Genomic DNA, 15,264 nt, shown 5'->3' with positions numbered 1-15,264 from the left:
ACAAGAGAAATAATGTTGCTTTTTGTTTTAGGGTTTTGTTTTACTGTTCCTTTAAAAAGTAGTTTTTCCCCTGTAAAGTTCTTTTTCTCATAATTGTACATTCCCCTTCATCCTGGTTGATTTTGGAGGTTATCACCTGCATCAGCACATTTGCGGATAAGTGTACACAGAGAGGGTTGGGTGAAATACCATTATATAGCAGATGAATCGTAAGCCTTAAAATCAAAATAGCTAGATCAAACAAATCCTATTGGTGTTACTTCTAGGTGTGTGTCCATGGGCAAGATAATTCCCTTCTCTGAAGCTCATTTTCCTCCACTTTAAGCAAGGAGTAATACAAATTAAATTATTTTATGGTAAAATAGCTAACCTGTAGTACCTGACACATGATCACAACTTCAGTAATGGAAGGTGTTCCTGGAATTTCACTCTTGTCAGAGATAATTCTCATAAACACATATGTTTTTGAGTTGCTGGACTCTTTTTTTCCCCATTTCCTGCTGTTTTGTTTTGTTTTGTTTTAATGTCCTGCTAGTTTTAAATAGCAGTGATGGCTTTGGGTAGCCATGAATGCCTAGAATCACTTCCAACTAGCAGCCACTGGCTCTCAGCCTCTTGGTTCCACTGGGGCATGTTGAGCCCCTCAGACTGAAGGCTGCTTTGTCACTCATTACAGACTTAGTAGCCATCTTCGTCTCTGGGCTATTCTCGACATGTCGGTGGATTTTTATAGACAATAGTAACTACCAGAGTACCTGTGGCCTATTGATGACAGCATGGGTTTTGTAGTCAGATCAAGTTTCCAGATCCAAGTCTACTGCCCATAGCCACCAACCATGTAGCCTAGACCATGTTTCTTAATCCTCTTGAGTCGCTATTTTCTAGGTTACAAGGATCATTATCCTCACCTTAGTGGGTTGTGAAGATTAGAGAAAATCTGTGGAAAGTGTATAACCGAGTAGCTCTTTTAAATTTGTATTAGTCCATTCTCACGCTGCTATGAAGAAATACCTGAGATTGGGTAATTTATAAAGAAAAGAGGTTTCATTGAGTCAGTTCCACACAGCTTAGAAGGCCTCAGAAAACTTACAATCATGGTGAAAGACAAAGGGGCAGGGAGGCAGGAAGAAGTGCCAAGCGAATGGAGAAAAGCCCCTTATACAACCATCAGATCTCATGAGAACTCACTCACTGTCATGAGAACAGCATGGGGTAACCATCCTCATGATTCAGTTACCTCCCACCGCTTTCCTCCCACAACATGTGGGGATTATGGGAACTATAATTCAAGATGAGATTTGGGTGGGGACGCAACCAAACTATATCGAGGCTATTATGATTTTTTTGTGTTATTCTTGTTAATTCTGCTGATTTGATTAGTACCTTTCAGTTTTGGACACAGGGTCATTTTGAAATGCAGAGGCTGCTTCTGGCTGATGTAATAGTACTACATTTATTCATCAAATGTTGTTATTATTACTTAGTATCTTTGTATTCCAAGCATAATGTTAAGTGCTGAACAAGACAGACACATCCTTGCCCTAATGGAGCTTATATTCTAATAGGGAACCCTCCCCCATCACCCTGACCCCCACAAAAGCTGCTGAAAAGCAAGTTACATGTTGTAGTAAGTACCATAAAGGAAATGCACACGAAGTAGGCCTTCCAAGGGGAAGGCCTCTCTTGGATATGAAGAGGAAGGAGCTGACTACTGAAGAGGAATGGAGAAAAGGGCATTCCAGACCATGAGAAAAGAAGGCCTGGACAGTTCTTGTGTTTTTGAGTAACTAAAGAAAGATCATTGTGACTGGGATAGAGTAAGCAAAGGAGAACTAAACTGAGGACAGAACATGTCTTTATACTGCCAGACTTGGTAACACCTTCCATCTTTTCCCTTCTTATTTAGACAGCAGATTTCAAGGCCAAACATCCTATACTTTGGTTTCACTCTAATATCTACTTTTTGGTCACTCAAGTGGTTATACAAGTGATTTATTTTGGTTGCCAGAGATCATAATACTACCTTCTTCAATGTTGGTTAGTTTACTATTGTTTCCTTCAGACACATGGGAGGGGTCCCAGGTCATGGGGACTCTGAATGTGCTGTGCTGTTTACCAGAGCTGATTTCATATTCTCTAGTAGGATTATTTTGGTCCCAGATGCAAGAATGGGTAAGAACAAGGTCTGTCTGAGTAGAGATGAGTAAACTACAATGCATCCGCCTTACCTTTTTCTGAATTGAAACAGAAGATAGAATTTCTGCCTGAAGGTTACTGTTGTTCAGGTGGGTTTGTGTCCAGGTTGCTACCCTGTAAAGAATTCTAAATTCTGGCCTTTATGTCCCATGGCGCCCGGTCCCATCAACCCCCAAGGGCTGAGGAGTGCAGGCGCCGCTCGGGACTGGCGGGCAGCTCCACCTGCAGCCCTGGTGCAAGATCCACTAGGTGAAGGCACCTGGGCTCCTGAGTCTGGTGGGGACTTGGGGAACTTTTATGTCTAGCTAAGGGATCATAAACGCACCAATCAGCACTCTGCATCTAGCTCAGGGTTTGTAAATACACCAATCAGTACTCTGTATCCAGCTAACCTAGTGGGGACTTAGAGAATTTTTATGTCTAGCTCTCTGTGTCTAGCTAAAGGATTGTAAACGCACCAGTCAGCACCCTGGGTCTATCTAGCTCAGGGTTTGTAAATGCACCCATCAGTACTCTGTGTCTAGCTAACCTAGTGGGGACTTGGAGGACTTTTATGTCTAGCTAGAGGATTGTAAATGCACCAATCAGCACTCGGTCAAAACGAACCAATAAGTTCTCTGTAAAATGGACCAATTAGCCCTCTGTAAAATGGACCGATCAGCAGGATGTGGCTGGGGCCAGATAAGGGAATAAAAGCAGGCTGCCCCAGCTGGCTGGCGACTATCCTTTGGGGTCCCCTTGGGTAGTGTGGATGCTTTGTTTTTTCGCTCTTTGCGGTAACTGTTGCTGCTGCTCAGTCTTTGGGTCCACGCTGCCTTTATGAGCTGTAACACTCACCGGGAAGGTCTGCAGGTTCACTTCTGTCAGCGAGACCCGAACCCACCAGAAGGAAGAAGCTCCAGACACATCTGAACGTCTGAAGGAACAAACTCCGGACACGCCATCTTTAAGAACTGTAACACTCAGCGCGAGGGTCCGTGGTTTCATTCTTGAAGTCAACGAGACCAAGAACCCACCAATTACAGACACAATGTGAAGTACATATATAGACAAGTTAGAATTGACATTCTATGAGAAATTAAAAGGCTTTAGGGATACCAGGTTGTCCTTACAGAAGAGACAAAGCCTATTCGTATGACCTTCAACATTCTCACTCTGTTGCTGTCATAAAACATTTCATAAAATAACTACTGAATATCAGCATGATGAGAAATAGACTCTAAGATACTCTTTATTGATTCTGTCATCAACTGCCTGGGTGTTCTTGAAAAGTTAGTTAAATTCCATTCTTCAGTTTGCAGACACTTGGCCAAAATGTTGGCAAAACTAAAAAATGCCATGATTATCTTGACCACGTTTTCTTTGAGTAATCACATATTCAGCTGTCAGGCAGCATTATGGATCAAGTGGTACATCAAGATCATCCTGAGGCATTTGTGTGCTAAGTTATTGGATTGACTTCCTCAGGCAGGAGCAGTTGTGATTTGGAGGGCAGAATGTCTTGTTGCTCGGTAGTGAGTGGTGAGGCCACTGTTCACCAGCAGTGATGGTTATTCACGTGGATTCATAGATCTTCATGCTTTTAGGGTTAGTCTTTGGGGAAAATGCTTACAAGCCACTGCAGCTGAACTGTGCCCAACATAAAATTTCAGCGTGAAAATATCAGCTTCATTGCTTTATTGAGTAGAAGCAGTAAGCCGGACTTGAAAGACCCAACTTGGAATCAGTCTCCATCTCTTACTAGTTGTGTGATTTTTGTCTGAGCCTCAGCTTCCTTCAGAGAATAGGAATATTTAGACCTTTTGCAGAGGGTTGTTATGAGTGTTAATGAGGTAATAGAAACAAGAGTGCTGGTAGGTTATCTGTACATTTTCACTTCCAGCCCTTCCTCATCCTCTTTATTCTCTCTTCCTCGTTTCCCAGCAGCCTTCTCCCTTCTCCCATTCACCTTCTTCCTTCTTGCCTCCTTCTTCCTCTTTCCTTCTAAGTACTCCCTTCAGTGAGCTAATGAATTTTTGTAATCACTCAGTCTCAGCTGAGTAAAGAAAAATTGTTTAAATACATTTGTTTTTCTTATACAAATAAAAGTCCTTTCAATACATGATGTTCTTGAATCACATTTTTGGGTGACTGACATCTGGAAGCCATTACAGAACACCTTATTCATGAGATTAGTACTAATAATTTATTTCTGTGCATTGAGTACAACTAATGCTGGCTGCTTCTGTTAATCGCCGAAAGTTAAATATGCACTATGTATATAAGCTGCTTTATAACTAAAACTTGGTTCAGGAAAAATCACTTAAGCAGGTTTGAAGGGTAATCATTAATTTGATTAGTGAAAAGACCACCATGGTTTCTTGGTATTTCTTTCTACTCTTTTAAATATGGGTTCTTTGGAATTTTTTTCTAAACAAAGATTTCAAAGAAAGATTTCCCTTTTCTGGTTCCAAAGGGAAGATAACAGCTTCTTTCAATGGAAATGATTAAAATGAGTTATTGATTACTGGCATCTATAAAAGATCTTAGCACCTTGTAATTTACTGAAAAGGGACGTTTGGGTATTTATCATGTGTCAGTAAAGATATTCCAGTATCTGTCTTGACAAGATAATTAGGTAAAATTGCACAGCAGGCAAACTAAATTGTAGGCACAGAAGAATAAGTGAGTGGGCAAGAGGGAAAGTAATGTGGATGGAGAGAGACAATATTCATAATCAAGTCAAACACAGATGAACTAAAGCTGTTATGATACAGTCATTGTCCATTTTGTAGATGAGTCTGTCTTGAATACTTGGTTTATCAAGGTGTTATGAATGAAGTATGACAGGAGAACTCTTTTCGGTTATTGCTGCTGGGAGAGAGAACTCATGTCTGTGTTGCAGAAAGAATCCTGGTTTTGAAGCAGTTGTTGACATGGGTGCTTGACCTTGATGGTTGCTTTATGATGTCCTGAGCAGTTGTGTATTTTGAATCCAGACAGATCTGGACTCTTTGTCTTAGACAAGTCATATAATCTCTCTAAATGACAGTTTCTCATCTGTAAGTTGATAATTACCCAACTTTAACTTAGCAAGAAAGTAATCAGCATGATAAATATAAATTTGTTTTCTCTCCTCCGTTTGGCATGTTGTTCTGCCTGCAAATCTTTGTCAATAAGATTCCTTTTATTGCGACTACACAGTTTCTTATTCACTTCCTTACTACATTGTTTTCAGACTTCATTTGGAAATTATGAAGGAACATCAGAAATTCTGTGATTCACTGTCCCATACTACTGTGTGTACACTATCTTTCAGAGATGATGGTGTTCTTTGAATAGTGATAGTATCAAGAATATTTTCGACCACCCAGCTATTTATATTCACTGTTCCGTGTACAGGCCCTTTTGCTTTCTTGATACTTCTGTTCACATTATTTCTGCTTAATTTCTTCCTACAATGCCAAATTCAAGTGCTTCTTTCACTAAGCCTTCCATTATCATTGATTTCTACATCCTCTGCAGTCATAGCTTTTAGTGATCCTACTCTTAATTGGACTATAATTGTGTGCCCTTTGTCAGGTGATACTGTTGTTTTACATCATTATTTAACTGTAAGTATGTATAACTCAACTGGATTTTCAAACTTGGATGGGAACTCTATGCTGTAAGTCTTTATGTCCTCCCCAGTGCTGAGCACAGTGCCTTCTACTTAGAGGACACCAAAGTTTTTGCTCATGCACTCATCTATTTAGCATTCACAAGACATATATTGAATGTTTCCCTTGTGCCACACACTGGTTCTTAGTATTGAGAAACTAGAGATTCAGATGATGTAATAAGGTCTATGCCATCAAGCAGCACAGTCTAGTAAGGGAGATAGACAAGGTAATAAGTAGTTAAAATACGTTATGAGTAACAGAATAGAAGGATATTCAGCACGTGCCAATAGCTCAGAGGAGGCAATGAGAGAAATTTTTATAGACTGGGAACATATTTATAGATAGAGATATTCTTGTAAATGTTTACACTGTGTCTGAATGGAAAAATAAGGTTTTTCTTGAAGCAAAAGTAAAAAAACCAGTTTTTAAAAATTACTTGATGCTTTGACTTTATAGATTACCCTTTTTATCCCAAGTGTTGCCATATTCTCCTGAAAGTTTTAAAACATGATTTATACTAACTTTATCTACATAAACCAAAAACATGTCTTTTGGCACTTTCAATAAACAAATTGTCATATTTCAGAGGAGCTGCTTTAGAACTTTTTGAAGCCTAACTTTGTTGCTACCCAAGGTCTCACTTACTGCCCCCAGATGCTTCCGTTGCTGCTTCCAAGAACCCTAGAACCTGGGCACTTCTGTGAGTGCAGGGCTGCCTGAAGGACTCTCACAATTAGGGAGTGTGGAACTCATCACGTAAGGGGCATTGAGATTATACTAGCCCAGAGGTTCTGTCCAGATTCTGTCCAGGGAGAAGCGCAAGACCAAAATTAACCCCCTCCTTTCCCCTTCTAAAAGCACAAACCAATCAAGCAAGCAAAAATACCTTAAATTTTCTTTTCCCAAGAGTTTAACCTTAAACGACTTTTAAAAATTAGATTGCAAAGACATCTAAGTTAGGATGAAAGTATTAAGATATGTGTTTTATTTAAGTAATATTACTGCAGATAACCTAAGTGAAAGTTTAATTATCCCTTTTTTTCTATTTTTCTTTTATCTGAACACAGCATAAAATTTAGGTTTATTGAATATTCATTCAAGACTCTTGCATGTAAATCTTAAGCCTAAAAGTTTAGGGTTTTTTCTGTATCATTTCCTAAATTCCTGAAATAATAAGTCTGTTTCTGTTTCTGTGAAGAAACATAGATTTTAAACCCTTTTTATGACATGAATACGTGATTAAGAGTGGACGCTGACAGATGTTAGTTTATTTCCTAGCTGGGAAGCATCAGACAACTTTCCCAACTTCTGGAACTTGAAGGAAAGCCTACTTCACAGGGTTGCTGTAGACCCCTATGAGACAACATGATGAGTGTGTAGTCAGTTAAATGTTAGTAGGCATCTAACACATTTGTTTCCCTTTATTCAGGCTGATTGGGTTCTGGTGATGGTTCACTGTCTTTGAGTAGGCAGGAAGAAGGGAGCTGTAAGAAGTAGTGTTTCTTCCTTGGTCAAAAAAAAAATCACTTTAATAAAGGAACAAAATCTTAACACAGTTCCTTTGGCTCTTAATTTCAGTTTGTCCACACTAGAAATTGAAAATAGAGCCCAAGACCTTCATCTCTTTGAGACTTTGAAGACTGATCCGGAAGCCTTTCACCAGCACATGGTCAAGTATATTTACCCCACTATTGGTGGCTTTGATCACGAAAGGCTGCTGTATTATTTCACTCTTCTGGAAAACTGTGGCTGTGCAGATTTGGGGAACTGTGCCATTAAACCAGAAACCCACATTCGGCTGCTGAAGAAGTTTAAGGTTGTTGCATCAGGTAGGATGATTGTTTCCCTGCTTGAATTCATTCTTTTAAATTAAATCTGGGGATTAATTTTCTGTACACAATCCTGTTCATGCATTATGGTTGGCAGAGCTGTGAAACCACAGAATTTTGAAGCCAATTGACTTTAGTTATTATATTTCCAACTCTTTCACTTATGATTGAGGGAATTAAATACCAGAAAGAGTAAGAAACCTATTGAAAGTCGCACAGTGACTTATGGTAGACCTGGTACTAAAATCCAAAGTTTTGAACTTCCGCTCCAGGATTTTCACTATTCCCATTGGTTATATTTTATGTATATAAAGGGCAAGGCCAAGACACTTTATAATAGGCAGTTCAGCAGAATTTCATTCCACTGGAGCCTATACGATTAAAATATGCATAGAACACTTAAAATAAGAGCCTTCGAATTTTTGTTAAATTGTGGAAATCTTTAGAATGGTCTTTATGCTCATAACTAAGAAATTAAACCCCTTAAAACCTCTTAAATTTTTATACTTTATAATTTGCAAGGCACATTCAAATCTATGTTTGTTTGATATTCATAATAATCGGGAGAGTTCCCTTCAGTTTATCAGTTGTTTTCTGAATAATCAAATGAGACACTGGCCTAGACACAGAGGATAAGGGAATAAGATTCAATCCTTGCCTTCAAATAACTAGTGAAATGCCAGATAAATAACAAAGGAATGTAATGCAGTTTAGTGAATGCACTGATAGAAGGAAACATAGGTGCTACAGGGGATTCCAAAGGCATGGAGATATTGTCATCTCTAGTGTATAAACAAGGAAATGGAGGCACACAGAAGATGAATGGCCAATCTGGGGGATCACACAGCCGAATAAGTTTTGGGCTATGACTGGAACTCCGATATCCTGATCTTTCTAATAGAAAACCTCAACTAGCTACTATAGCTAAGTTGATACATCTTTGCATTCAGACATACAGAGGGCTATGTGTGTGTGTTTGAAGGTGCCTATATATTTACATTGGAGTAAACCGCTTACCTACTTTCTTTTTTTTCTGGTAGGTCTTAATTACAAAAAGCTGACAGATGAAAACATGAGTCCTCTTGAAGCATTGGAGCCAGTTCTTTCAAGTCAAAATATTTTATCTATTTCCAAACTTGTTCCCAAAATCCCTGAAAAGGATGGACGGATGCTTTCCCCAAGCTCTCTGTACACCATCTGGTTACAGAAGTTGTTCTGGACTGGAGACCCTCATCTCATTAAACAAGTCCCAGGCTCTTCACCGGAGTGGCTTCATGCCTATGATGTCTGCATGAAGTACTTTGATCGTCTCCACCCAGGTGACCTCATCACTGTGGTAGATGCAGTTACGTTTTCTCCAAAAGCTGTGACCAAGGTAAACAAAAAGATACTTGAAAGTGGTTTGAGCGCATTAGAAGAAATGAAAATTGCTCCTACATCCTGTAGATTTTATTTTTATTTCCTTTCTTGAAATGGAAAATAATTACATGTTGGCTTTTTAAAAAGTTTTTATTTGCTATGAAGGAGGCATTTTAATTGGGAAGTTGTTTTTCTCTATTACAGATATAAAAATATGCTAAAATAGAGGTAACTCTTCTCATTTACATGTACACTTAGAACATGTTACAGTTCTCATGTCACTTTATAGTAAATATGCCATTCTGTTCTTTCCAGTTGACAAATGTAAAGGAGCCCCAGTGCCCAGCCCAGATTACCTGCATTGGAAACCAGGCTAACAACTTAGCTTGGGTTAACCTGAGTCTTTAAAAGAGTTATTGGCCGGGCATAGTGGCTCAAGCCTGTAATCCCAGCACTTTGGGAGGCTGAGGCGAGCGGATTACTTGAGGTCAGGAGTTTGAGACCAGCTTGGCCAACATGGCGAAACCCCGTCTCTACTGAAAAAACAAACAAACAAACAAAAAAAACACCAAAAAAAAGAAAAATTACCTGGGCATGGTGGTATGCAGCTGTAGTCCCAGCTACTCAGGAGGCTGAGGCAGGAGGATCTCATGAACCCAGGAAACGGAGGTTGCAGTGAGCTGAGATCATGCCACTACACTCCAGCCTGGGCAACAGAGCAAGACTGTCTCAAAAAAATAAAAACATAAAAAATTAAAAATATAAAAGTTATTATTCATATCATGCAGTATGTAACTTGGTGATAGAATTATCAAAGGAAGTGCATATTGCATTTTCTGATGTCTCCCCCATGCTCAGTTTGGTGCCCTTTGACTGGATCTTAATACCTGCACTCAATCCCTCAGCAATGTGTAGCCTCACTCAGAATAGATAATGTGGGTTTTCCTCCTCCCCTTTCCCGTCCCCGCACCCAGACACCGCTGCTAAACAAATGGACATTTTTCACTACTTGAACTCTGGGCATATCTCTCTCCTGGAAATATCTTAGCCTTTGGACTCAACTGCTGAAGTCTGTCGCCTTTGGAGCTCCTATTTGATTTTCTCTCTTGCCGTCTTTGCCGTTGCCTGCTCCTTCCCTGCAAGTCACCAAGTCTGCCCAGTACCCTATCCCAAAGATGATTATTTTAATTAGTATTATCCTGGAAATAGACTGTAAAGGCCAAGAATTGCAAATCATTCACTTGGAGGTTGGCACAGGCAGAGGTTCCAACTTCTGTGAAGAATGCTAGTTTTAACCAAATCACTAGATTAATAGTTGTGGATAACCAAGTACTTCTTTATTTTCTTATTATTGCAACCCTAGTAATGTATCTTGGTTTTAAATTTCACAACCACTGCTATGAAAAGGAGATCATCGTTTTTGTTGGTTTTGAAGAGAAAAATAAGGATGATTTTAAAAGACAAGAGCGTCATGTATTTGAAAAGAATGTGTTTAGAGACATATAAACCTGGATTTGAACTCTGAACCCATCACTTATCAGCTGTGTGGTTTAGCTTCAGGAATCTCTCTTAGACTTCTGCTTCCTTGAGACAGAGGTTGTGGCTGAGTAATCTGTGAGGGAGATAATGTTATTACCTCAATTTTATAGATGAGCAAACTGAGGCTTACCAAAGTTAAGTTGGTAATAGAGAAGTCAACTTGAACTCATAGAGATTTATCCCATGGCCTTTTTTCTTAACCACTGAACTCTGCTATCTCTAAGATGTCATAGAACAAACAACTAGAGTCAGGGGACCTGGAACCATTCCAGAAACTGGGAGAGCAGTGGAACCAGAGAGCCCTGAGTATTTTTAGCCCAGTAGGAGCAGCATGTCCTGGGATGTGTCCAGAGCAGAGCTGAATAAAAATGAGAAAGTCCAGGTGGGAACCTGGTTATATATGGGAAGGAACCGAGCCAAGTTGGGAGTTTAAGATCCAAGGAACCAGCTCAGATTTGAGACTTGTGAACTAGCCTTCCGGGCTAACAGGCCAGCAGGTCATCCAGGAAGGTGGAGGTGCCTTTGCTCCCAGGCGGTTTTCCACCCCACCCTCAGGCTGGAAGTTGTTTTAAATATTTTATGTGAGGACAGGAAGGGAAGCCAGCAGGGTCAGCAGGGACTGTATGCTAATTGTGAGCGTGCAGGTGGAGGGGACACAGAGTTCTAGACTTGGCAACAGCAATCTTTTATGTATGATTACATGTAAGAGTAGGATGTAAAGTCCACGTGCGTTTTAGCTGTTATTTACGATGCTTTAAGTTAAGTGATTTTGAATTATTCACATTGTCATCGCTTTAGTTTCTTAACTTTATACTTCTTTCAAGATGTCCGCCAACCCCTGAAAATGTGTGGTACAGTTGTTGGTGCACATATCTGTATTTTGCTGGGTTAGAGGTGCACCTGACCCAGTAAAGATTCAATCTGTTAATTACTGTGTTGTTTTCTCTTAGCTCAGATGGTATAATCCAAGCATAGATATTTCTTTATTGTAAACTGTTCTCAGGAGGCGATTTTCTGCTGATTCAAGTAAATTATAGAGAGGTGAGACAGATACATTTAAAATTAACTTTACATCTTTAACCACAACATTTTTTCTCATTTTATTAATTGGCAAGTTTTTAATTTTTTGTTCAGAGAGGAAAAGTATAAAGTTGGAAAAAATGTGTGTTTGAAAGTACATAATGCTGCCCTATTTAGATAGAAAGAGAGAGAGTATAAAAATCAAAATGAAACACAACCTGCAGATGTCAGAGAACACATTTGGAAGAGGAAATGCAGCTGGATTTGCCCAAATTTTCAAAACACCAGATGTTCCCAACAGCTTGTACATGATGTTAAAAATGTAAAATAAGTGTGTACTATTCATACATAGTGTGCAGTTTTCAAATGTGTACCCACATTTAATTTAGAAAGAAATTTTTGGAAAGAACTGGTAAGCTAATTCTCAAGTGCATAACAAAAACAATAAGCAATTGTTCAGATATTAGAATTCAGAAAGGAATATTCCCAAGGCCTGAATTGAGTGCCCAATCCACTGGTAAAACATACCAGAGAAGGCTCTTTACTTTCATGGTAACAGCCATTCCGTTGCCATTTACATTTGCAGAATTCCTAGAATCTCTGGGAAAGATATTCACAAATAGTATTTTGTCATATAGTCAGTGAATTTGTGTGCCATTTGAGATGATTAATATGTAGAAGGAAAAAGGATGCAAATGTTTAAAGTGCATTTGTACCAAATCTAAATTGCTTTTTTTTTTTTTTTTTGGTTGAATCAGATTAGAGTTGCTCCTCTATTGCTTGTCAATTCAGCTGTTACAAGCATTTTTGTAGAAGGAACAGGGAACAAGTGAATGGGTTAGAAATCCAGGAAAATGGTTGTAAAAGAGGCTGAAAGGCAGGTCAGAACATGATTTGCTTGGTATTAGGTGGTTGGCAATGGGGAGCATATGTGTAATCTTAGCCTTTGTGTTTTATACTTTCCACTTGCTTTCAATAGCTAGTACTGCTACATCCATAGATGTAGCTCATGCCTGTAATCCCAGCTTTGTGAGGCCATTTTGGGAGGCCAAGGTGGGTGGATCTCGAGGCAAGAGATCGAGACCATCCTGGCTAACATGGTGAAACCCTGTCTCTACTAAAAATACAAAAATTAGCTGGGTGTGGTGGCACATGCCTGTAATCCCAGCTATTGGAGAGGCTGAGGCAGGAAAATTGCTTGAACCAGGGAGTCGGAGGTTGCACTGAGTTGAGATAGCGCCGCTGCACTCCATCCTGGCGGCAGAGAGAGACTCTGTCTCAAAAAAAAAAAAAAAAAAAAAAATAGAAGAAGAAGTAGAGGAAGTTAAAGACAAAATTTTAAACTTATTTATTTTAAAATACCAATAATAGAACCATTATAGGTTGACGTGAATAGAATATTTAATGAAAAACAACTGTATCTCCAAGACAGAAAATAATGAAAAAACAGCACTGTGTTACATTTTCTTGTCTGGCTTAATAGAACACAGCTAGATTCTCATGTTAGTTTCTACATTCAATCTGTTGTTGTTTAGGTTGAAAGAAAACCCAGCCTTATGCAGATAAGAGGTTGAAAAAGGGAGAGGTATTTTAATAGCCTATAATTTGGAGTATTCTTCTTTGATACTACACTGAAACTCAACATGTGATAAAGTCTTAAAGACTAGTTGCGGTGTGACATATGAAGCCATATTATTGAACTTTTTGTACCCTGTCGCATTAAAACTGTTGGTCTAGGTTGCACTTGAATGGATTCATTTCCCAGGTATGATCTTGTAATATAATTGCATGAAGGCATTTAGAAGTTTCAGTTCACTGAGTTATATACATCATCCAGATGTTGATAGATTGCATCAGAGAATATGAAAAAACTCATTCATTAATATGAGCTCTTAGCTCAGCCAGTAAGTCTGTCAGTATTGGGAAGCTGTCAGCTTTACAGTGGTGGATCCAAGTTTTCCACAATTTGAATTTTTCGTTGAAAGTTCCAATTTTATCATGACAACAAATTCTGTGTTGTTTTTCTTGAAGTCACTGACTCACTTTGCTCACTTGGAAGAAAATGTAAGCAAAAGTAGCCTTGCATGCAAAAAGCAGCAACTTCAGTTCACAATTCAAATAGGCAACGCTGTCTCAAAAATAAATAAATAAATAAATAAATTAATTAAAAAAAAATTTTTTTTTTAAGTCTCCAATCAGGATGTTAACTGCGGCATATGTCTACCATGGAGGAAAGACAATGTTTCCGTCCATCCATACTGCCTCCTCTGGCAGAGACTGATCTGTTTCATATATCCCTGGCCATGGTCACTCTACCTTCCTGATTTCCATTTCCCCACTGAAGCCCCGTGTTCCTCTCAGTTAGGTGTTCCAGTGGCTGTCACTGTCATTTTGCTGGGGAATCTCACTTAGAAACCTGCTTCCCAGGCCGGTTTCCCACTCATGTGCCGCTTTTGTTTCGGCTGAGAACCACCCAGGGCAGAACTCTCCACTGAAATCTTAGAAGCTTTTGAAACTTAAACCCCTAAGGACCTGGAGAAGACCACTTGCTTTGCTGCGTGCTCATCCCTGAATTTTGTGCTTGTGCTACTTCCAAGAGAGCAGAAATATTTCTATCGTATCTTTGGGTTTTAATCAGGAAAAAGTAATAAATAATTGTCATTTTTCCGTTATCAAGTTGTAATCACTTAAGAGATAGAGGAATCAGGTACCCAGAAAAGAAAATAGCAGCTTTATTGTTGGTAGAATTGGCCTGGAGACTGTGGCTTTGTTTTCCATGTCAGTTTTCTGCTATTATTGTCCGCCTGTCCTACACCCTGTACTCAGTCTTCAGACAGCCCTGCCGAGGACAGTCAGTTCTGCAGAACATACATGCTTTGTCAGAAGGGCTGCCTCCTATTCGTGAGCTCCAGAGAGCTGGCCCCCAAATTAGTGCTGTCCAGCAGAACTATCATGCATGCCACATGTGGAGGCTGAAATTTTCTAATAGCCACATTTAAAAAAATCAAACAAAATAGGTGAAATTGTCTGAAGTATTACTATTTTATCATGTGATCGATATAAAAATGACAGTGAGATATTTTGCATTTAAAAAAAAAAAAAAACGCCTTTGAAATGCAGTGTATATTTCAGCACACATCAACTCAGGCTGGTCACTCGCAGGGGCTCAGTAGCCACATAAACGTGTTGGACAGATATACTTCTCTGCAGCGAAAGTCTGGGCCTGACCCGCAAATGTTTCCCCCTGGGAGGACACCACCACCAGAAGAGTGTATGCGCTTCTTCAAGTCTGGTAGATATGAGAAAGGTAGGGAAAGAGCTCGCCACCCATCATCAATTGTTTCTCCCCATTTCGCTTACCAGATGCCACTCCTCCTCTCCTCATAAATGGGGAGTGGGGGTGAAGAGTACTTGACATCTTGGGACTCATAGGGGGAGCTTCCTGCTTTATGGGTCAAGGTAGGAACTCAAAAGATGGAGAAAATAGTTCCTTCTACACATATCCAACCAAATGTCTAGCTAACAATAAATTATAAAACCTTAGAGGTTATCTGTCTTTTGCAGAAATCACTATACATTTTCTGCACTATAATAGTATATCTTCTGAAGCCAAACCTCCATAAGGTTTTAGAGACTTTATAGGCTTAATAATACTTTACAAACGGACTGTCATTAAAGCC

The 15,264-nt window shown here is 39.4% G+C and overlaps 1 protein-coding gene across 2 annotated transcripts in view; it reads left to right on the top strand.

The window, feature by feature from the left end:
• The window catches only part of NBAS (NBAS subunit of NRZ tethering complex), a 414,675-nt gene that overhangs the window by 306,663 nt on the left and 92,748 nt on the right, over positions 1-15,264 (top strand). For both annotated transcript variants that reach the window (XM_038006212.2, XM_038006211.2), the window contains exons 43-44: positions 7,416-7,666; positions 8,707-9,041. In XM_038006212.2, the coding sequence (XP_037862140.2) occupies positions 7,416-7,666; positions 8,707-9,041 (586 nt within the window). The remainder of the gene's footprint in view (positions 1-7,415; positions 7,667-8,706; positions 9,042-15,264) is intronic.

The sequence above is a fragment of the Chlorocebus sabaeus genome, chromosome 14 (assembly GCF_047675955.1).
Source record: "Chlorocebus sabaeus isolate Y175 chromosome 14, mChlSab1.0.hap1, whole genome shotgun sequence".
Classification (NCBI taxonomy): Eukaryota; Metazoa; Chordata; class Mammalia; order Primates; family Cercopithecidae; genus Chlorocebus; species Chlorocebus sabaeus.
The sequence above is the reverse complement of the archived record's forward strand: the minus strand, read 5'-3'. Positions and strand labels throughout refer to the sequence as shown.